Source organism: Camelus ferus, chromosome 10 (genome assembly GCF_009834535.1).
Source record: "Camelus ferus isolate YT-003-E chromosome 10, BCGSAC_Cfer_1.0, whole genome shotgun sequence".
Taxonomy (NCBI): Eukaryota; Metazoa; Chordata; class Mammalia; order Artiodactyla; family Camelidae; genus Camelus; species Camelus ferus.
In genome coordinates, this window is record NC_045705.1 from 8,892,286 (window position 1) to 8,917,325 (window position 25,040).

Here is a 25,040-nt window from a genome sequence, read left to right on the forward strand (position 1 = left end):
AGTAAATGGAGTAGCAGGGAAGGAGATGGAAGAAGTAGGTGGGGAGGACAGCCTGACTTATACTACTGCCATAAACTACACCACTACACGCTTCCCTGGGGGTCTGTCCAAACTTCCCTCTTATAGGGGCACCAGCCATGTTAGGTTAGGGTACTCCCTACTCCAGGATGACCTCCTCTTAACTAATGACATCTGCAACCACCCTATATGCAAATGAAGTCAGATTCTAGGGTATGGGGGTTAGGGCTTCCATGTATTGTCTAGGGGACATAACTGAACCCAGGACCCCACTCACATGAAGAGTTCAGCTAAGTCTGTCTCTCCTGGCAGCATCCGACACAGGCAGGCTATGATACTGACACAAACCTTTATCGGATACCCTGTCCTTCATTCATACAGAACATCCTTATCCTTCTCCCCACAACCCCCAGCCCTCTGTCTCCTGTGCCGACACCTCCTACTCCCCTGACTCTCAGTGGTGGCGCCCCTCAGGCCTCGCCCCCACCTACACTCACTCCCTAGGAGCCCTCCCACCAGCCCCACAATTTTAAATACCATCCTCTGACAGACCGCTGTATTTACGCCTCCACCCCACCCTCACATCTCCAGATGCCCGCTGCCTACTCGACACCTCCCTGGGCCATCAGGCTTCTCTGACTTCCCATGTTCAAGCAGAACTATTTGGTTTTCTTCCAAAACCTCCTTCCCCAGACTTCTTCAAAGTAACAAATGGCCTCACCTTTACCCAGTGCCGAAAACCTTAGTAGATAGCGTGTCCTTGACTCTGACCTTCCCCTCATCCTCCCATGTCGGATCAGCACATGTTGGCTCCACCTCCAATGATGGCCCGAATCTGTCTCCTTCCCACCAGCCCCACCACTGTCACCCAAGCCCGGGGGACGGCACACTGCTGCCATGGGCCAAATCCAGCCACAACCAATCGTGTACATGTCACCTAGCTCGGCAGGGTGGACTGCTGCAACAGTGACAGTGACCAGTGATGACAAAGACGTTTACTATCTGGCCCTTTACGGAAAGTCTGATCACCCCTGGTCTAAGCATTTGATATCACCTTTGACTACTGTTTAGTGTAATCGTCTAGTCGGCAATAAAACGCACCAGGCGATGCTCTCTGCTGGATCATTCTTTGACTTCTCAGAAATAACAGCTTCCCTTCTGTTTTGTTTCCTGATCAAAACTCTCACTCTGTGCCTACCATGTGGCTCTGTCCCGGCCTCTGAACATCATCACTGCTCACCATCACTGCGAATTAGCTCCCAGGAACACCAAGCTCACCTGCTCAGGGACCCGCAGTGGCTCCCATCCATCTCCAGCATTTATCCTGGACACCTTAGTTTTCAAAGATCCTCTTTAACTCTGGCCCGACCCTCCACAGTCAGTCAAAGCCCCATGGATCCCCAGCAGGGCAAGCCAACACCCTTCCTCCCCCCCAGAAGGTGCCTCACACCCTCCCCAGGAAAGGCATCGGCAGCCTCTCCTCTGCCTTATTTCCATCAGCATTTGAATACACTCAAAACTCTGTCATATTACAAAATCTTCCTGGACCCCAAACCTTCCCTCCAGTTATCATCTGGTCTGTTTCTCTCTCTTCCCTTTCTAGGAAGAGAGATTTTTCTGAAAAAGAAAAAAAAATCTGAAGAAATTATCTAATTATCTATTACTATCACTTTCTTTTTTTAAAATTGAAGTATAGTCAGTTTACAATGTTGTGTTAATTTCTGCTGTACAGCATAGTGATTCAGTTATACATGTTTTTATATACATATATTCCTTTTCATATTCTTTTTCATTATAGGCCATTACGAGGTATTGAATGTAGTTCCCTGAGCTCTACAGTAGGACTTTCTGGTTTATCTGTTTCACATATAGTAGGCAGTATCTACAAATCCTGAGCTCCCAATTTATCCCCTCACCGCCTTTCCTCTCTGATAACAGTTTCTTTTCTCTGTGAATCTGTCTTTGTTTTGTAAATAAGTTCATTTGTGTCTTTTTTTTTTTTTTTTAAAGATTCCACATATAAGTGATATCACATGGCATTTTTCTTTCTGGCTTACTTCATTTAGTATCACAATCTCCAGGTCCATCCATGTTGCTGCAAATGACATTATTTCATTCTTTTTTTATGGCTGAGTAGTAATCCATTGTATAAATATACGACAACTTCTTTATCCAATCATCTGTCAATGGACAGTTAGGCTGCTTCCACATCTTGGCTATTGTAAATAGGGCATGTATTTTTTCAAATTAGAGTTTCTTCCGGATATGTGCCCAGGAGTGGGATTGCTGGATCACAGGGTAAGTCTATTGTCAGTTTTTTAAGGAATCTCCATACTGTCCGCACCAATTTACATTCCCACCAACAGTGTAGGAGGGTTCCCTGTTCTCCACACCCTCTCCAGCATTTATCATTTGACCAGTCACCTTCCTCACTTCCCTTTCACCCACCGCCATCTGGTGCCCACTCCTCCACAAAAATTCTTCCTCCAGAGTGACTAATGATTTCACCAAATCCGGAAAGTTTTGTCTCCCCTTTACTGCACTGTCTTCTTTGCAGCAGTATTTGACAAAGCTCACTGTCTGAAAACGCTCTTCCCTTGGTTTCTATGACAACCACATTCCTTTCTCCACCCAGCTTTCGGACTACTCCTTCTATGTCTTCTTTGCACGTGTGTTCTCCCCACTGAACAGTGAGCTCCTGGAGGAGGGGGCCATGTCCTTGTGTGGCTCTCTGTTGACAAGCATTCTAGAATGTCTATGGTGGGCCCCCATTAACGTCAAAAAAATCAACTCTGTTACTCGTTCTTAGTCTGAGAATTTCCATTTCTCTGTGAAAGTCTCCATATTAATTCTTTGAACATAATATTAATGATTATTTAAAACATGTGCCTGACCAATCTCTTGTCTGGATCTCCTCTTCTAGTTCTGGGTTTTCTCGTACACTGTCATTTTTGACTGAGTGCAGAGCATTTACTCGTGAAGAACTGGAGGAAGAATCTGAAGCTCTGGGTGAAGTTACTTCCTCCAGAGAGGACTGGATTATTTTTGCTTCTGGCTGGCAGGTGGACGAGAGACACTAACAATTCTGTATCTCTTTAATTCAACTGATACTGAAGTGCTTTGACCCAGGACTCTAGTCCCTATGAAGGCTGGCTGAATTCTGGATCACCCCTCTCTCCTCAGCAATGACCTTTCAAGCCTGGGGCTGTTGACCAGGGTCCTTCCAACTTGGTCAGTCTCAATTTTAATTTTTGTCTCCAGCCCTGTGAATCTGGCAAGAGCTCTGCCCAGATCCTCAGCCAAACTTCCATCAAAACAAATTAGACTCCCATCACCAGAAAGAGAGCTCCTTAATCTCTAAGACTGAAAACTTAAGGCCTGGCTACCCAGGCTGTTGTAAAAGACTTCCCCTTCAACCTAGCAGGGGCAGTGGGAGCCCAGAGGCCTGATGCTTGTCTTACAGCCAGCAAACAGTCCTGTGACTCCTGGGTGTGACCTCTCAAGTTACCCTTATTCTACACGTAAAATGCATCTGGATCAAAGTCTCCGAGTTTCTTCCTGTTCAAAGAGTTTTGCAGTCTCTAACATCCCTGCCAACTCTTATATCAGACAATCCCAGAATATACATTCTTCTTTTGTGGATCCATCAATGCCCAGCAGAGCTACTGATGGCAACTTTCCATTCTCATAAGACCATTATAACACATGGACTTAAACTACAACAGCATGGATTTAGATTTGCAAACAAAGATGTCCAGTCTCTAGCACTGTACCCACTCATACTGAAGATCCGTATTATTTGCTGCCCTGGCAACTAAGCCATGCAAAGTTGATGAGGACCTAAATAGTGCTAAGGCTAAAAGTCAGAGAGAGGTCTGACCCCCAGAAAGAAAGAAGTCACTGTAGGACATGACTACACCGAACGGCAGGCAATACATAAACACGAGGGGTACAAGCCTGAGTCACAGCAAAGGACTTAAATTGCTCTTTTTAAAAAGATGGATGCTGACTCTGTGTTCAACAGGTCAAGGCAAAAGAGAGTCAAACACACTTTAGCCTTTTGCTTTTCAGAGGCTAACATCCCACGCTTTCCTCGGTGAGAAATACCCCAAGATATGCGAACACTGTGTTCATTTTTATGAAAGAACCAGTGGTTGAAAACACTCACAGGCTGAAACAAAGTTCAATTTTCCCAAGTGTAGAGAAGACCAAACAGAGTCCCTTCAGGATGCAGAGAACATTCTCCTGCACGAACCTGCCGACCCTGGCCCAAGTTCCAGGCTGCCCCGCCTCCGTGTGCCCCGCCCCAACACCCTCCACCCCAATCAGGGGGCTCCTCACCTGCTCCCCTTCTCTGAACGACACTGGTGTCTCCTGGGTAGCGTCTGCCCTTCCTCACAGCCTGTGGACTCATCAGAAAGCAAAAGGGTCTATTCCAAACGCTGGGCCGCAGCCAACACCCCAGACAAATTCATCCCTGGGCTTCCTGATGCCCCGGTAACACACATTGGCTAGATGCTACCAACCTCTATGCTGGCCCTTACTTTTTCCCAACAGACCGTGTGTGTGGTGGGAAGGGAGCCGGCCGACTCTGGCTGAGTCCCAGCTCTACCACTCTCTAGCAAAGTTCATGTAGACATCCAAAATGTACTGGGAGCCTCCTATGCTTCAGACTCTGCTGGACATCAAAGGTACAAGCATGACTGACACACATGAGGGGCTGGCCATAATGGAGTTTAAAAAAAAAAAGAGTGCCTCAGTTTCCCGACCTGCTAAAGGGAGGTGCTGGACCAAGTAATCTCTGAGGTTCCTGGTTTTTTTTTAAAAATTGAAGTACAGTTGACTTACAATGTTATGTTAGTTTCTGGTGTGCAGCATAGTGATCAGTTATACATCTATATATATACTTTTTCATTATAGGGTACTCCAAGCTATTGAATATAGTTCCCTGTGCTGTACAGTATGACCTTGTTGTTTTATGTTATATATAGTAGTATGTATCTGCAAATCTCTAACTCCCATTTTATCCCTCCCCTCCCCTTTGGTAACCATAGTTTGTTTTCTATGTCTGAGTCTGTTTCTGTTTTATAAATAAGTTCATTTGTGTCATTGCTTTAGATTCCTCATATAAGTGGTATTATATGATTATTTGTCTTTCTCTGTCTGACTTACTTCACTTAGTATGATAATCTCTAGGTCCATGCATGTAGCTGCAAATGGCATTATTTTCGTATTTTTTTGTGGCTGAGTATATTCCACTGCGTATATATTCTGAGGTTCGCTTTGATGTTAACATGCCGCAGTTGTATGATCTGAGCTACAGCCCTGGTTGGCCACACACATCTGTGTGGCTGTGGACTGGCACAGCCTCTCAGAGCCCCGGTTCCCACATCTATCAAGCGAACAGGTGAGATCTGGTGTCCCCAGTTACCTTATGCAGGCACAATGGGAGGTTTTCAGAGTCGCCCCGCAAGGAGTCCTTCTGCTGGACGGCCGCCCAACAATAAGAGTCCACGAAGGAAGCCTGACGCCACGAGAAAGAACTGGGGGAGAAGCAGCTTATCTGGGTACCTGAGAAACAAGAAAAGATTGTCCCAAGTGAATGAGAGCACAGGTTTCTGGACCCTTCCCGCTCCTCCTGTCTCTCCCTCCCTGCCTTGGGCTTTCAAGCGTTAGCTAAGTCAGCGACCACGACAGGAGTGAAACCAGCATCGAAACCAAACCCCCAAGTCTGCAGTAAAGCTGAGTGTCTGCGAGCTTTCTGGCCAATGCCAGTCATGACAGCAGCTTGGGCTCAGAGGTGGGGAAACTCCTGAAAGAAGTGAAACCATCACAAAAAGGAAAAGTGGGCAGGAAAGGAACCAGAGCTCCAAACATGCAAAGGAAACGCGCAGAGTTGGTTTAGTTCAGGGTGAGGACTGAGAGGAGAAGGACTATAGGGTGGGGAGGGGACGGGAGGAGGAGGGTCGATGCAGAAAACTGGACCCAGAAAAGGCATCCTTTTTAGAACAAAGAAACAGAACATTCAGCCTGAGGAAGGGAAGGCTGATGGAACATCTGGTAAACATCACTGAATGGCAAATCAGCAGTTTTTCCATCTCATCTCAGAAAAGAGAAGGCACGGGCCCAAACTGCAGCCCAAGTGGTTTACATTCAGAAGGCAGATGCTTGAGACCGCAAACCTGCAGACAGGGAGACGGGTGCTGCACGGGGAAGCGAGAGAGCTGGGTCCCACTAACACGCTCTTCTGGAAAGGGGCTCTGGGCTTGGGTTCTCTCCTCTGCAAATGCTACTATGACTTACTCCCTGGAAGATGCTTCCTGCTCCTGAGTGCCTGTGTGCTCCTGACTCATACGGGCCAACACCTGGGAAACTGGCCAACAGGACTTTTGGAGTGCAGGGCTGAAGCCGTACCCCGCCCCTCACCAGCAGACAGAGGGTCTAGCGCTGAGCCACTCCTGGCAGCGCGGAGCCCAGCCCCAGCCCTCTGTCCCATCAAGCACGACCAGGAGCGTGTGTCTGTCCCGGGCACCGGGGCCAGCTGCTGAGGGACGGTGGGTACACTCTCCTGCCCATCCTGCACAGAGAGAGTGCTAAGTGCTTGGGCTCCGACGTTAGCTGTACGTAAGCGTAACTCTGCCACTCATGGCTGGGTGACCTCAGGTCACTTACCTCCCAAAGCCAGGGATCTCTAAATGGGGGTGACATTAATGTCTACATTCTTAGCAGAGTCCGTGGTTCCCAGCAGGTGCTCACTAAGTGTTACATTCCTCTATACGAAGTGGCCAGCAGATTCTGTTACAGCTTTAAAGATGGGGATGTGCCCACCAATCTCCCTTCCCACCTCGTAGAGAGGACAGGACAGCAGGAAGACACTGAGCTGGACTTCCCTAGTCCCTTTAGGAGGGATATAAAAAGCCTTAAAGAGTCGCCTTCCTCTGGGGCAGGGTTGGCCCTGACAGTTGTGGCAGGAGAGAGCAGTGACAAGGATGCTATTGGAGGGTAGATTCTTGTGGTGAATGGGGGTGCAACGGGCCAGGCTCTGAGAACCCTCTCTTCCTCATCAAGTGCCTTGATGCCCACAGACATCAAGAAAGGGCTTCTCAGCAACAGTCCGTGGAGATCACTGTGAAAAGTCACACGCCATAAGAGAGTGTTCTGTCATCGGGTAAGTTCCTGCCAACCAGGGATGGCTTACATAAGTGTTGGGGATGGGAAAGACATTTAAGGTGCCTTCCAACTCAATCCATTAAACTTGAGTTCTTACATTTTATAAAGAGCAGAGCAGTCAGGACAGCGCAGGACCCCGGGCTAGCCTCACTTTGCTCTTACATCAGCATGTCTTTGTCAAATGCCTCCTATGAGGTCCCAGACACCAAGGCCTACTGAGCGTAACCGCACAGACTGTGAGAGGGACAGACCGGCCCTGGGTTATAAATGGACGGTTGCTGGCAAGTTGCTTGCTTGGCAACATCTGTCCAAACATGTCCTCATGAAAATGGACCATCCTGTTAGGATTTGATGGAAATCTGTCTGGCCCGTAAGTTCCTAAGATACAGTCTTCATCGTGCATGTGTTTAACACGCAGTAACATTCTTCTCACAGGAAAAGTCTCAAGTCGTCCTGGGACCTCAGGGCCTCCCCCAAGGGAGTGGCAGAAACGGAGCATAAATAACCAAACTTTTCACACCAAAGGTTTTTGTAAAAGAGGAAGAAAGGAAATATAACTGAGTCTATGGACAGAGGCCAAGGACTGAGCTCGTAAGAAAATGTTCCTCTGCTGGAATAGAAGGTCAGAAGGGAAGACAGCCAATAGTCACAGGACAGCAGGTCGCCCTCACAGCCAGATCGACGAGGGAGGAGGGTAGCTAGCTCGGTCTTATCTTCATTGTACCCTGAAGGAAACTGAAGCTCAAAGCAGTTCAGCAATCCCCTACCGAAGGAAGCAAATGGTAGTGCCAGAATTTGAATCTGTACCTAACTCTCAGTCTCTTAAAACACTCCCCTCTGGACCAGCGACTGCAGCGAGGCTGTGCTGGAGGAGGTCTGAGGAGCCAGAGCCCTGCCGGAGGGGGCTGGTTGGAACAGGTGATTCCTCCAACTGACCAGGACGGGCAGAGCCTCCCAGATGGCCGTCGAGGACAAATCCAAGGAAAGAAACAGATCAAGCCCCAAGTACTGGGTATTCCCAGGCCGGAAACAGGAAACAAAAGAAATGAAAGCCAGGCAGGGGCAGGAACCACACGGGGAGTGAAGGGCAGGGGTGAAGGTGCAGGAACCCGCACAAGCCAGGCTGTGCAGCCCGACACCATCACTCAGCCCAACCTACAGGCACCCGTGTCGGGACACTCAGCTGCTGCCGTGGGGCGAGGATGCTCAGGGCCTGGACCATCTTGACTCTCCAAATGTAGTGCCACATCCTTTATCTCATTTACTCTTCAAAATAATATTGGGTGATTTTTTAATGTATAAAAATATCTTATCACTATGTTGTGCACCAGAAACTAATACAGCGTTGTTGGTCAATTATACTTAAAAAACAAATAAACAAGCAAACAAATGCACAGGAAAAAAGATCAGATTTGTGGTTACACCACCAGAGATGGGGGTAGGGGGCAGACTGGATAAGGGCAGTCAAATGGACAAACTTCCTGTTATAAGATGTACTAGGGATGTAACGCAGAACATGATAAATATGAACACTGCTGTGTGTTACACAGGAAAGCTGTTAACAGAGCAAATCATAAGAGTTCTCATCACAAGGAAAAAATATTTTTTCTTTTATTTTGTATCTTTAAGAGATGATGGATGGTCACTAAACTTACTGTGATCATCATTTCACGATGGATGTAAATCAAATCATTACGCTGTACACCTTAATCTTAGACAGTGCTGGATGTCAACTATATCTCAGCAAAACTGGAAGGAAGAAAAAGTAATATGGGAAGGTAAACAGATGTCCTCGGCATTTTCCCAGTAGTCTCCCAGTGAAGAGAGCTTTCAGTCTCTCTCCACTGCACCTGTTTAAACTGTTGCCACGTTACTCATCCTCAAGCTCAGTTTTGACCTTGACACTAAGCTTGGCTCAAGGTTTTTCCCTGGTTCCCCAAAGCCCAGGGGACAAACCCAAACTGATGCTCCAATCCATCCCCGTTGCTGCTGTGGCTCGCACAGCCCCGGTCTGTTCCTCAATCTGTGCCGCTCCTCACACCACCCCCTCCGCCTGGAGGGGCCTCTCTCCAGTACTTGTTGAAGTCAGTGCCCCTCCACGTCCACCTCCATGGCCGTCTTTCTACGCCCAGCTCAAGACATCACTCTCTCCGTGAAGCTTCTTACCCACTGGCCTCCCAGAGCCCTTTAAAGCCACCAGAGACATGCTGATGATTACCTTCAACCACGTGTGTGCGAATGTCTTATCTCCTCTAGTAATATCTCAACTCTTGGCTGGCTGGGTGAACAGACACACAGACACTCACTCACTCACACTACCCCCCCCCCACCCTCTCAACTTCACACAGTAACCCCTGTATCAACTAAATAATACCTGTCTGGCTGCTTGAAACATCCTCAAAGACTATGATAAACAGCATCTCAATTAACGGTCACGTGTCCCTGTAAGACACCACCATCCCGGCTGGCAGAGATCCCCAGCCAGGGCCCCCGGCTCTTCCCGCTCCGTTCTGCTGTGTGTTGGCTGAATGAGAGCACTCTGATTTCTAGGGGGGCAGCTTTGGGGAGACCTGCACTGCCTCTCACAACTGCACAGAAATTGAGAAATGTGTTTCGATTTTGCACCAGGAGTAACAACACTACTTCCGTCTGGCTGAGAGTGCAGAGAGCACCGTGGGCTGTCCCTACGGGTCTGGCCCAACACAACAAAAGATCACGAGGAGGACCTGGGCCCCGCGGAAGCAGCTGCAGCATCTGCTAAGAAGTGACCCACATCACAGACATCCCCCGGCCCATCCTCTGCGCCTTGGCCTGGAGCCCAGGCCGCGGGGCACACCTGTGCTCGGAGCGGCAGCCCAGCGAAGACGTGCACCGGAACCCCCGGCACAGCTGGTGGAGAGCCAGGGGGTGACGCGGCACCGGAGGCAAGGAGGCGGGCCGGCCCAGCGCCACCAACTCCAGCTCGTGCAAGGCTCTCTGCTCCCCGAACCACCTCACCAAGAAGGGCTTTGGCCTCCTTTTGCTGTCCCTCTCTTTTTGAGAAGCTTTCTTTTCTTTCCGATGCATTACTCTCACCCAGTTGGTTAGGAGGGCCCGCCAATAAAAGGCCATGAGTTCTGAGAGAGCCCCCTGGCATCTCCTCACAGACATATCATCCATTCTCCCTCCCTGAGGGCTGGGTGGGAGGAAGTTTTCCCACTTTTATTGCTTCTGCATTTAAATGCTAAATGCAACTGTGAGTAGGGCGGGAATCTGGCTTCCTGAGAAGTTAATGAAACTCATCAAAGCCCAACACAACACCAAGAGAAAGATCTAGTTAACTGCCTGCGACAACTTTAAAGGAACTTTCAAAGGGAAGAGACTAAGCTGGTAACCAGCACACTGAGGAGACCAGAGAACCACCCCTTGCTATCTACTCTGACCCCATTTTAAAGACAGGGGGATCAATTAGGACCTTGGAATTAGCAGATACACACTACTGTATATAAAATAAACAAGTTCCTACTGTACAGCACAGGGAACTACATCCAATATCTTGTAATAACTTGTAAGGAAAAAGAATATGAAAAAAAAGAGTAAACTTGTATAAATGAATTACTATGCTGTACACCAGAAACTAACACAACACTGTAAATCAACTATACTTCAATTAAAAAAATTTTTTTAAAAAGACAAAGAAAGTGAAGCCCTGAGCTCCCACGGTGAGTGGGTTACAGAGCTGAGACACAAACACAGGTCTCAATCTTTACCTTCCAAACACAAGAAAGAGGAGGTGAGAAGCACAGGTTATAAAAGAAAGCTGGGTCAGAGAAAGTCAAAACAGAACAAAGGAGACAGGAAAGATTCAGAAAATTGCGGGGGGTGGCTGTTCTGGGAGGCAGAAACGGAAAACAGGGTATAATAATGACTCTATCAGTCGCACTCATTACTACTGATAGAGCATTTTAAAAGTTCACAAAATGTTTTCATTTTTCAAAACAAAAAGTTCTACTTCACTTTATTGTCAATTACACACACACACACACACACACACACACACACAGAGCACACATATATACACACACATAGGGGAGATCCAGGTAGATCATAATACAATCTACAGGCCACTAAACTTAAAAGTTCTGGCTCTGTCTCAAGGTTGCCAAAACAAAACAAAACAAAACCCTGAAAACGACTCTATTATAAACTCTCAAGTTCTGTGAGAATAGTCACTTTAAAAGGACCCTGATTGTGTGGCATAGAAAGATGGGTAGTAGTCAGCGCTTAAAAATAAACACCGACTAGTAACAAGTGCTCATAAGGATGCAACAAGTCTGAATCTGTTTCAAGTACCTCTGACTCCAACATAAGACCAAACGAAGTCTGCCCCAAAGGATCCTTTCTTGTCAGATACTCAGAGATCGCACCCAGGATAAAACAGAGTGAAATTCTAATAATCTCAGGATAACTTCTCTTTCTAAAAAAGAGTCAAATTCCTCCCTTTCACCTCTCTCCAGTCGACTTCAACCCAAGTCCATCTCCAGCTTCAAACACAAGCAAATAAATTCTGCAAGTTCCAAACTGTCCATACTGCCTTCAGGTTTGCTTTGCAGGAACTGACCCCAAGGTACACAAGGTGTCTTAAACCAGTGCAAAAGCAGAAGTGCTCTCTGTAGCCCAAACTGAAAAAAGCAAAACTGAATTGGAATGGTAGTTTTCTTTTCCTTTAAACCAAGGTGACTCACCAGTTCTCTTTTTTCCCCACAGCTAAGTCTGGCTTTTAAAGAGAACCCAACCAGAACTAATGCGTGCTCCTCCATCAGACAGGCACACTCAAATGTTATCTTCCAAACAAGTCTCAGGAAGTCCACAGAAACTTCACTGCCCACCCCACGTTGTGCAGAGCAATCAACAAGTGCTTGGCATCTCAGCATTGATGGTTTTCCACTTCTGGGTCTAACAAATTAGACAAAGGCCCCTTGGTGCACAACACTCTCGCTAAACGAGGGGAAGAACTGCCTGACCTAGTGACAACAGGGTCCAGGATGTGTGACTCCAGGGCAGACAGCCAAGAGAACATACAGTCAAGCTGGCGAGCCTCCAATGGGACCTGCAGGGCTCTTTTAATCCAATCAAGAATGATGGTGTATGACTGGATAAAGAAGTTGTGGTATATTTATACAATGGAATACTACTCGGCTATAAAAAAGAATAAAATAATATCATTTGCAGCAACATGGATGGACCTAAGTGAAGTGAGCCAGAAAGAGAAAGAAAAATACCATATGGTATCACTCATATGTGGACTCCTTAAAAAAAAAAAAGGGCACTATGAACTCATCTATGAAACAGAAAGAGACCTGCAGACATAATAAACAATCTTATGGTTACCAGGGAAAGGGTGCGGGAAGAGAGAAACTTGGGAATTTGAGATTTATAAATGTTAGCCACTATAAATAGAAAACGAATGTATGTATGTATATGCATGACTCAGACACTGTGCTGTACATCAGAAATTGACACATTGTAACTGAAGGCAATTCAATAAAAAAAATAAAATTTAAGTAAAAGAATGATGGTATAAAAAATACAACATTAAATAGCCTGCTCAGTGGAAGAGCAGAAGCAGAAAGGAAGCCAGATGGAGACCACAGCTCCAAGGAACCAGGAAGCCAGCATTATATCCAGAAGAACAGACTGGACAGCTCAGTAGTGGTTTGAGGGGTTGCTTTCCTACAGAGGAGAATCAAGTCCCTTAGCACACCCAGAACATCTACACCCAAAAGAAAAACTTGTATCAATCCAGTGTAAAACCTGACAAATGTTCAGTGAATAAAATTTCAATGACCTAGGTACCAGGGAAAAAAGATATAAAAACTTAAGTGTTCTAGTAAAGATGCAAAAAAAAAAAAAAAAAAAAAGACTCAATGTATTTAAACATTATTTTCTTTCTTTCAATTTTTACCATCTGAGATTAACTAGCTCAAACATACAGAAAAATACAGTAAATGACATAAAACATCTAGGAGCTTAAAGCAACACTGACCTTTTGCTTTATTTACCTCCTCTCTTTTTTTAAATTAAAGATTTTATTTGGAAATTTTTTCAGACCTACAGAAAAGTTACAAGAACAGTACAATGATGTTCAGCCATTCAAAAGGAAATCCTGCCATTTGTGTCAATATGGATGGCCTCTGAGGGCATTATGCTAAGCGAAGTAAGTTAAGACAAAGACAAATACTTTCTGATCTTATTTACATGTTTTATCTAATAAAACCGAACTCACAGAGACACAAAATAGATTGACAGAGGCTGGGCTTAGAGGGTGAGGGTACGTGGTCAAAGGTAAAAGCTTCCATTATAAGTTCTGAGGAGTAATGCACAGCACAGTGACCACAGTTAACTACACCGTACGGTGTATTTGAAAGCTAAGCAAGCAGATCTTAAAAGCTCTCATCATGGGAAAGGGAGGCAGGGCTCAATGGTAAAACGTGCGCTTAGCACGCACGAGGTCTTGGGTTCAATCTCCAGTACCTTTGTTAAAAAAAATAAAAAATAGACAAAAGTTCTCATCACAAGAGAAGAAAATTTTAACTATGTAAGGTGACGGATATTAGCAAAACATACTGTGGTAATTATTTCTCAATACAGGCGTATATCAAATCATTATGTTGTACACCTTCAACTTACACAATGTTATATGTCAATTACAGCTCAATAAAGTGGGAAAAAAACCCCAAATCTGTAAACGTGTATAAAATACAGTATCACCACAAAAAATAACATTACAGTGAAATATGACATTGTCGACATTCTGCCACATGTCCTCCCTCTGTATCTGTGTGTATATAATATACACATTTCTTTTCTGAAACACTTGAGAGTAAGCTGCAGAGATTGTGAGCCTTTTCTCTCAGAAGTGTGTACCTTCTAAAACAAGATATTCTCTTACATATGCAATTACTAAAAAGGAACCCAAGTAAACAAATAAAAAACCTGATACAATACTGCTATCTATATTCAGATTTCCCAAGCTGTAGCAATTTTCCCCCTCTAATCAGGATCCAATCCATTTAGACATCATGTCTCTCCAGACACTTTATCCTGGAAAAGTCCCACAGCCTTCTCTGGCACTCAAGACCCTAACACGAGCAAGCAGCACAGACCCTCTGGTTTGTGCAACACTCCTTCGTTTGTGTTTGTTGTTCTCCGGGCTCTGATCCAGGTTCTGCATTAGAGGCAGTGATCCCATGGAAGGGCTGTAGGTCCTCCAAAGGACACTTCTGGAGGCGCCTGATGACAGTTTCCCCACAACGGCTGATGTCCCCTAAGATGGTCACTAGGTTAAGGTGCCATCTGCCAGGGTTCCACTGTAAAAGCACCTTCTTGCCTGAGACGTACGTGGTCTCTGCCTCTGACACTGTGTAAGTTTCCCCAGCAAACTTTCACCCAGGGGTGAATCAAATACTTCAGCAGTGGCTACAAAATGCAGATTTCCCAACTTTATCCTTCCCTGTACATTTATTAGGTGGCATTTGACCAAAAAAAGGAACTTCCCCTTCACTGCATTTTTTTTTTTTGCATCAACATGGACTCACGAACAGTCTTCCGTTTCATAACTCATTATTCATTTTGACGCTCAAACGATTTCAGTCAAACTAGCCCCTGTGTCAAAACATGCTCCCTTCGGTTTCTGAGCACTTCCACACTTCCTGGCACAAGACGTTGTGGGCTTGCTGTGTACTCTCCCGGCCCCAGCCCTGCAACTGGCCTTTTCTCCAAGGAGCCCTTGGTTCCTTTGAATGGGTAATAAAATTTTAAAACCACAATTTGGATGCTAGCTGTGCTCAGTGCCACTGGGATGTCACTGCTCCTAAGCTCTTTCAGCAGACACAGTTAGGAAGTCAGTTTGCGAGAGAGAGAGAGAGAGAGAGAGAGAGAGTGTGAGTTTATGCTAAGACTTCTACTTCCCATCCAACACCTTTGGGGTCTTCCTTGCCTTCCCCCATTTCATGTTTCTATCTTCTTTCCTGCAGTGAGATCTTTAGCTCCCAAATACATCAGCAGTAGTTACTCCTCTGCTCAGTCCTCAAATTCATGCAAAATGATTTCAGAATGTTCAAAGCAAAGACACCTTCTGATTTTCATTTTAAAAGGTTCACTCTGGACGCTATGTCAACAGCTGGCCATTTGGGGTCAAGAACAGAAGCAGAGACCAGTCAGGAATCCACTGCAATGGTCTAGGTGAGACACACTATGAAGAAGCAGTCACAGCACACGTGTGCCTGGTCTCTTCCATCACCTCTAGTCCTAGCCTGGTCTAGGCCAAAGGCTTTGCTTCCATGAAATGAGTGTTAGTGCAAAAGGCTGATGAAAGATAGAAAGGGAAATCAATACAAACATCTCTGCTATAACACAATTTGTGTTTAAAAAAAAGTCGTGTTCTGCAAAATCGCTGAGATAACAGAACTTATGGAGCAGATTTTACACCCAGAGCACTAACCAAACAGCAACAATCCTGATAAAAAACACACTAACATGATGAAGGGGTGTGTGAGCAAGGCTGCTGACTTACGCATCCAAGTACAAAAGCAAAACACTCGAAGACCAGGGAGAACTGTGCGACAGCACTTTCAAAACAGGACGCGTTCCGCTGAAGGCTGCTTCATCCAGATCTTCGTGGCACAAATCACTCACATACTGGCAAGAAGGCCAACCTGAACCAATGGGACTCACGCATTATACCAATGTTCCCTCATGTACTGATCACCTAAAGCTACTTCTCATCACAGAATCACCTCCTAAGGAGAAGAGCTGTCACTAAAGACTGATGAGATAGGAATTAGATGCTCTCATTTAATCGAATAAAAGAACCTGCTGGGGGGAGGGGTGGTACAGCTCAGTGGTAGAGTGCTTCCTCAGCTTGCACAAGGTCCTGGGTTCAATCCCCAGTACCTCCACTAAAAATAATGATTTTTAAAAATTAAAAATTAAAAAAAAGAACCTGTGAACCAGTCATCCTTTACTGTCTTTTGTCAGATGAGGAAACAGGGGCTCAGAGTTTAAGCAACCTCCAAAGTCAGGCAGCTACTACTGCAAACAGGTTCAACAACCCAAGTGTGTGGCCCTACTTGTCCCCCAATGTGACGACACCCCAGGAAGGAGTGACCAGGGAGGACCCAAGGCCACGGCAGGGTGGGATGGAGAAGGACAGATGCTGTGGAATGCAAGGCTGGCTAGTAACACAGGTAGCAGGAGAGAGCCAGCCTCAGTCTCCCTGACAGCCTGGTCCTGAGCTCTAGGGCCAGGTTCACCAAAAAAGTGTCATCAAAAACCTCAGAGCCAACCAGAGCAGCGCCCTGTGCTCAATGGATGATGTGTAAGGACCTAATGCTATTTTGGGTGGAGTCAGAAAGTTTGTTGGTATGGGAGGGGGCCTCAGGCATGGAGCCAGGAGGGATGGAGGCTGGACCCATGAAGGGAAGGGCCAGATCCAAGAAACAACATGATCAGAAACAGCACAGCAGGAATGACATGTGAGAGCCAGAAATAAATCCTTGCAGCAACCCTAGATGGTCACACTTCCACTAGGGAAATGTGCTCTTGGTTTCTGCACTGTAAGAGGGCAGTGGAGAAACCAGGCACCACTCCAAAATGAACATGAGAAATGGATGCTGTCCTTAAAGGCGGGGTAGCTGAAGAAAAACACTGAAAGGAACAGCTCATTTAGGGCCAAGGGGGAAGTTAATAGACACTTTCAAGTATAAAAAGGGTTAGAAAAAAATTATTGTCCGACCGGTCCTCAGTGACACAGAGGTCTAATTTGTGTGAAACAATATGGAAGTCCAGTTAGGTATGGGGAAGGGATTTTGGCCTAAAGGAAAAAATAAGCTACATCTATAAAAAGAGGTTCTAGAATCTTTATTCCCTGAATATTGCTTTATGTTCCCATTCTATCCAATAGGTACTAAGCATTCTCTTTCACTTGCTAGCAAGTTACTTAACCTCTCTGAACCTAACTGTTCTCGTTTGCAAAACCTCCTAGAATTCCTATTAGGATTAAATGAAATGCTGCCACGTGCAAGCACACCGTAAGAACTCCATCAGTGGTAGCTGTTGCTTTTACTTCTATGCATGGGCACCATGGTGGAGAGGAGACACAAGGACATGGCGTTCCTCTGTCGCATCCTGTGTTATTTCCCAGTGCACGTACAATCATTTGCCTTTCACCTGTTCTTGCTGGTTTGCTTGTTTGTCTCACTGTCTGCAACTCCTGAACACACGCACCATGAAAGGACCCCCTGGATAATTGGGATCTGAGATGTACTGGGGCCACAGCCTAAAACTAGACCTAGCTTTGTTAAGTCCTTTTGTATCCTCTCTCCCTCGATGATGCCTTGTGTAGATCCTGCAACAAAGAAACCCTACTGTGTAGGAGAAGGCCTTGAGTGCCTACATTTGGTATCACTCAAAGATCAGTGACTCTAGTAAAATGAAAAGAACCGACAACAACTTCTAGTTATTTAGACAACTGGTCACGAGGCTTCTCGGCAGACACAAAGACATTCTAAACAGACCACCAAGGATTTCACGTGGTAGATGCAGACACTGGAGGGGCAGATGCTCTTTTCTCAAGGAACATCAGAAAAGAGATACCCTAGTTTCTCCGAGCTGGGTATCTGACGCCACAGAGCCTTCGTGCCGGCAGCACCCCAGAAAGAGCCAAAGACCCTCGCTCTCCCCCAGGGCGGTTCTTTCTGTTTCTATTACAGTGCAACAGAGCACAGCGGTTCTCCCTAAGGTACTCAGAGCCTGCACGGGGCATGGTACCATGTGGGATTCAAAGACAAAGAGAGCATGGTCCCTGCCCTCCAGGAGCTTGCAGTCCAGTGCAAGAGGCCAAGATGATGAACCTCTAGTGACAACAGATCAAAAAAGGCATGAGCCACGGCACACGTTCACATTCAAAGAGAAGAGAGGGGGAAACCCAGGCTGGGGAAACAGCACGAGCAAACGCTTGGAGCATTTGGCGTTCACAGCACTTTACAAAGGGGAGCAGACCATGGTGCCTGGAACAGAGTCCAGCTGGGGACCAGATAAAGGACATTCTGGGATGACATGCTGGCGCGTCGAGACTTGACTCTAGGGTAATGGCAGTTTGGCAGGGTGGGGTGGGGCAGCTGTGTTCCAAAGTCCTCGGAGCTGTAATCTCTGCATCTATTGTCCTGATGCCCCGCTGAGGCTGCTGTGCCGAACTGGGGGTGGGGCTGGCTGTGACTCTAACAGACTCTAACTCCAGCAAGAATGCAAAGGATTCGGGGGGGGGGGGGGGGGGGGGGGACGATCCATGGCAGCAGGGCCGAGACCAAGTGCAAAGCCGCAACTTCTGTGCTGGGCTACAAGCCCGCTCTGCTTTCAGTCCGCTGCTCCTCACGTACAGGCAAGGGAGAGGGTGGAAGGAAGGCCTCAGGAGCAACTGCCTACGTGTAGAGGTGAGAGGCACCTTTTCCCTTCGGACACCAAGCCCTCTGTTGTTCTGCACCAGGACCCGGGCCAGGCCCTCCCAGAGCTGCAGCTGCTCACAGGCCCTCAGCAGACAGGGCTTCCTGCTCTGGCGAGTGATGAGAGCCGACTGCTAGGGTTGACCCAGCACCGTGCCAGGCCCACCCCAGCCAGGCACGGCCTTCCTCACTGTCTACTGTGCCAGGCCAGGCTTCCAAAGCGACCACGGAGCCCCAGAGCACAACCACTGAATGTGCCATCTCGGGTCCTTCCCAAATCAGCTCTGACATCCCAGAACAACAGGGAGGCATCAGTGTGACTGCAGAGCTCCCACCAATGGCTCCTGATAAACTTTTATAAACCATCTGCCCCATATAAAGCACCATGGTGTGTGTGTTGGGGGGTGTGGAGGGGTATAACAGTGGTAGAGCACGTGCTTAGCATGCTTGAGGTTCTAGGTTCAAACCCCAGTACCTCCATTAAAAACAAAAACAAAAAAACACAGCACCATGGTGGAGTCCCAGCTATCTGTGATGGTCCCCGTCCTCAAAGTGCACAGAGTTAGCCTGAACTTCACTGCAATAGCCCCTGACTAGTCTCTCCACATCCCCATTCCAGTCCCACAAAGTCTCTGGGATGAGATTTTTAAAATGCATATCTGATTATGTCACTCATAACTAAAAGCCCTCTGACCGCTCTGGATAAACTTTAAAATCCAAACCCCACGGGGACCTCCATGATCAAATCCCTGCCCACTTCTCTAACCTCTACCACTCACCCTTCCCCGCTGCTCGCCAGGCCCCGGGAACACCAACCTTTCCCTTCTCTCCAAGAAGCCATGTCCGTTCTCCCCTCCGAGGCTTCACACATGCTGATGGATAACTCAGCCCAAGTGCCACTTCCTCAGGAATCCATCCCCAATGCCCCTGACCAGGCGAGGCTCCTGCGATGGCACTGGTTCCAAAGCACTTACCACAGCCAGAATTCTGTAATTCTTGGGAAGCCATCTCCCCCATCTCCTGGGACCAGGTCTGCCTTCTTGGCTGACAGGTCCTAGCTCACAGAGCAGTGCTCAGTAAGTGCCAAATGAATGAGCACGTGAATGAATGGAGACAAAAGGGGAGAAAGAGTAGCTGCTGTAAGGCGGGACATGAACCACAGTGCCGGAATCAGAAGGATGCTGGACTGCATGTGACAACTAATTTTAGTCCAGGGTCCTCATGTTCCAAGGGATGAAACGGAGTCTAGTGTGAGATGCCTTCTAGTCTCACATGCTCCACACAGGTGTCCTTGTGGGTGAGAATTGTCTTAAGAGTGTTCCTTCAGTTCTCCAAAGAGCATCATTTTTCAGTTCTGGAATTCACTTCAATGTGTGCAAAAAAGAAAAACTGAGACCATAAAGGCCATGGGTCCCTGGACTCTCCTCTCTCCAAGGGACACAAGGAGAGGGAAGGCCGGCAAGTCACAGTCACCGTCACCCGGACTCCTCACCCAAGCTGAGCCTCCTCTGACTAGTACCAGAATCTGAGTGACCCCTGGAGAGAAGAGTGATGCCTCCCTTGTCTTGGCTTTGCCGGTGGCTCACAACACTGCAAAGTACTGTAGACACTTCATGTCACTAGTTTCAGAGTCAGCCAACATGTATTATCTCATTTAACAGGCATCGTTATCTGTCCTGCAAAAGAAAACCTGGTCAGAGAGGAGAGGGGAAACTTGTCAAGCAAGGGTACGGCTGAATATGCACTTCTCTCTCTGAAAAGTCACCCTGCCACACTGGGGTTTCAAAAGCAGTGACTGCGTTTTTTGAAAACTTTGAGAACCTACATTTGATCATCAAATGTGGAGTGGGTGTCTACATTAAAAAAAAAAAAAAGATTTTTAAAATCAACTATACTTCAATTAAAAAAAAGTATTTTTTTTAAAGATTTTTAAAAGACTTCTTTACATTTCCTAATACGCTGTTTGCTAGTTTTGCTACTTAATTAAATTTGAACAGGAAACAGATGGCTCAGAAGGGAAACAACTTTTCTTTTAACCTTTTAGCTTAAAAAAAAAAAAAAAAGATAAAAGATCTCTACACAGTGACATAAAAACATCTCCAGAACACATTACAGATAAAGGAGCAAATTGCAAAATTTTAAAACATGGCATAATATTTTGTTAAAAATTTACAGTGCTAAAATTCTAACAAAATCATGTTTTTCCATAGGAACGCGGAGCAGTGTAAAAGGAGACACACTAAACAGTAACAGTAGTTATCTCTAGGAAGGAGACCAAGATTGGGGTATGTAAAAAAAAAAAAAGCAGGATTTTAATTTCCTCTTACTCTCTAAACTCTAACACAACATATAGACATTTAGGAAATTAAAATCATCTGGAGAGTTCCCTCCACTGGCACACCAGCGGCATGGTGGGGTATCTACTGGGGGTGGGTGCAGTGAGCATCTCAGGCCAGTCCCCCACCCACAGCCGGCCTCATCAGCTGGAACAGAGCCCACCGAGGGCCTATTCATCCTTCATATGGGATAGTCACCTCTTCCCAAACCAATCTGGAAATTGACATTTTTCTCAAAGCACTTCTTCATTTCACGCATCCTTAACTGTCACAGCTTCCAGCAATCACAAAGACAGCAGTAATAGCGGTGATCAAAATGTGAAGAGATTACTTGTCACTTTAATAACACCCCAGTATGTAGAAATATAATGAAAGAAAGAAAGATGTCTAAGAGTTGAGATAATCTGACAAGTTCCCAATAATGATCCTCCTCCTGTAATCCTATGGTATTTTAAATATTTAATATATTTTTAAGGAATTTATCTACTGAAGATATAACAATCTGGGCTAAGCAAGTCAGTCACTTCGACTGCCGAGTGTCGGTTCCCTTGCTCACAGTTCCATCCTGACTCAGGTCTTTCCTTGCACCTAGAAACAAGCCAGTATGAAAGCAGTCTGGTGTTTTATGGAATTAACAGACCAGTGGAACAATACAAACAGCCCTAAAATAGGCTTATTCATAGAAGTGTCTACCATGTGATAAGGAGATCACCTCTATCTATGGATAAGGAATGGGTCCCTCCATAAATGTCAATGGTGGGATCATCAGCTCGAGTCTTGACTTACACCATCCAAAGAACAAAGCAGACTGAAGAGGTAAATATTTAAATAAAATCACTGAAGACAATTAGAAAAAAAACTGATGGACATGTCATTGTTCTAAGGATGTGCTACATCAGTCTAATAGCAGAACTAAGGAAATATAAAAATTAAAAGATGGACAGTTTGGATGACTTAAAATAACTTTTGCTCATCAAAACTTCAAAGGCCATTGACAACTGGAAAGGAAAATATCCGTAATAAAGAATAGCCCAAAAATATTGAAACTATTGTTATCCACATAAATAATAATAAAATCCACTGAGAAATCAACATCCTCATTGAAAGACAAGCAAAGGACAAGAACAATCCCAGGGCTACGTAAATGGTAAAAATACATGTGGATCATGTATGACTGAAGCATTGGGCTGTACACCAGAAACTGACACAACATTGTAAACTGACTATACTTCCATAAAAATGAAAAAAAAAAAATACACGTGGAAAAATGTTCAACGTAGTAATTGAATAAATGTGACCAAACAAGGGCGTATCTTTATTCACCTATTAAACTGTCATTGATAATTACTAAATGCTGCTGACGGTGCTGAGAAGGGCGTTCTCCTTCCTGCTGGTGGACGTGTCCATGACTATTTTCCAGAAAGTGGCCCCCCTCCCCATGCGAATCAACAGTCCTGAAGATGTTTGTATGTTCTGACTTCGGAATTAGGCAGATACAATTTGTTGAAATACTGAGATGTTTATAGCTTAGAGGCTTATGTTGAGGAGTGATATAAATGCAACATAAGCCAAAAAGAAGAGAAGTGAAATGGTTCAATTTCAACACACCTCTATGAATTTGCATTTGTAGCCAATGAAAAGCCAGTTTACGAGAACATGGTTACATGACCCGATCTGGTGCTTGGTTTTTTAGGGATACAAGCCGTCAGCTTTGTGTAAGTACGAAGGCCTGGGGGAAACACACCCAGCTTTCACAGTGATGTTATCTCTGGCGCTGGAATTACGCTCTTTTCTCTTCTCTTTCCATATATTCTACAATAAGCCCTGTGTTTACAATCAGAAAACTATAAACATATACAAACAGTCTTTGAGAAAAAGGAGTGCAAGCTTTAGAGAGGATGAATAAATAAATGAGAATTCCCCCTTCGCTGACACACGCCTTGCACCCCACACAGCCAGGCTCACCGAGGTGCCTTGTCCCCTGGAGACCTATGTCCCCAGCGGCCCTCAGTCACCCCAGGGCACAATCCTCTCAAACTGCCTCCCCTTCCCTACTCTGGACCAAACTCACTGCATCAGTTCGCGGTTTGAGGAGAGAGCAATCCAAGGAAGAGACCTGCAGAGGAAGGATGGTGTCTGCATGGTTTTTCAGAAAGGATATTGCTAATCCAAACCTAGAATCTGCAAAGCTTTCAAGACATATGTTCAGTTTTTGCTACGGGTGGGAGTTTCATCTGTTTTGAAATAATAGAGTTTTGCTCACAACTTCACTTTCTTTTCTTCTTTTTTTCTTTGGGGTTAGGGGAAAAGAAAGGTGGTTAGCAAATAATCAAATATGGATTTTCGAATTCACTGGGTCTTTTAAAGTCAGGGAACAGTGTACGCTGAAACCAAACACATGCTATTTGGGTAAACTCTGGTATATTTTTAAAAAATCAGTCTCATTATGACTGTATGTTTGCTTATTATCTGTCAGTTCACATTTGTTGCTCTGTTCCTGTTATTCTAGTCAGCTCCAATGACACTGTGAAGAGTTTTCAAATATTTTTGACAGTAATTTTTTTTTAAACGTAAACTCTTTCAAGACGCATAAAATGCCACCTAATAGATAACAAAATAACTAATGCTCAGGATTCACAGGTGCTAAAATCCCGCTGACATCCCTGATGCTTCTGTTCATTTACACACTCTATTGAATGCCTACTGTGTATAAAGTTTTGTGCTGGAAGCTATGGACAGAGCAGTCAACCCGACAGAGGACAGATGGTCCCTGCCCCAGTGAACCTACACCTGGTGGGGAGACAGTATTCAACAAACAATTACGCAAGTAATTTCCTAATTGCAACTTGCGGTAAACGCTTGGAAGGAAAACAGTATAGTGTGCTATGAGGACAGACCAGGAAGCCCACGGGGGGTTGCAATCTTACCCCTAGAAGAGGCTATTTCCTAAAACCAGGAGCACACGGACATGCCCCTTCCACCGTTCTCTAGAGTCACATTTAGAGGGAGCTGGAGGTGGTGGGCACATACGGCAGCATTTTCTTCTATTTACTTGAAGTAAGAACCCTGCAAGGCAAAACTGTCCTGGAAAATGACTTCATCCTCTGGAAACTGATACTGGTCTTGTCTCCTTTTCCTTTCAATGTTGGGAGGAAGGGAGTAGTTACAGAGATTTATGGGCAAACAAGCTTTATGTAGCATAGTGGAAATTTCAAAAGAAACTAAGTGTCCATCATGAGGGCAGGGCTTGGATGGACTATGATGAGAACACATGTATAGAACAGTTACCTGCTTATTAAAACACCGTGAGGTGACACCTCTGCACTGGCATGGAAGGCTCACCACCACGTACTAAGTGAGAAAATGCAAAGAGGGCCCCTCCTCCCCTCAGCCCAGCCATTCTCCTCCTCCCCTCAGCCCAGCCATTCTCCAAGGGAGAACTCTGGAGACTTCCCTAACACGCTCTGGCGTTTCCTTCACCACATCTTAATTGAGCACTTGTTGTATATAAGACAGGACACAAGGCAAAGGGGGAAGAATAAGGGAGGCCTGGTAACAACGGGTCGGGGCCGACTCCCCCTCCTCCAGCTCCCATCACATAGTCTGTCTGGCCCAGTCACAATCAAGTTTAAATTGTCTCCTGCTGTGCATCAGTTCACGTGTAATTAGGTTTTTCCCCTTCTCCATCTTACCCTCTAGGCGAGCCAGAACTCCCCTGTTTTAAAAGAGCCAAGTAGAAGGATCAGGCCTAACCAGATAAGGTGCACATTTTAATTCTTACATCAATCCAACAATCAGTAGCTCACTGTGCAAAAAAGCCTTTTACAAAACAGAAACAGACTCACAGACATAGAAAACAAACCTTTGGTTACCAAAGAAGAAAGGTGGGGGAGGGGTAAATTAGGAGTTGGGGATTTGCAGATACAAACTACTATACATAAAATAGAACAAGGTCCTACTGTGTAGCACAGGGAACTACATTCAACAGCTTGTAACAACCTATAATGAAAAAGAATATATAGATATGTATAACTGA

At 45.7% G+C, this 25,040-nt stretch overlaps 1 protein-coding gene across 1 annotated transcript in view; it reads right to left on the reverse strand.

Moving 5' to 3' along the window:
- PANX1 (pannexin 1) overlaps positions 1-25,040 on the reverse strand; it is a 41,584-nt gene that overhangs the window by 13,440 nt on the left and 3,104 nt on the right. The window contains 1 exon segment of the mRNA XM_032488318.1: positions 5,450-5,589. Coding sequence (XP_032344209.1) covers positions 5,450-5,589 — 140 coding nt within the window.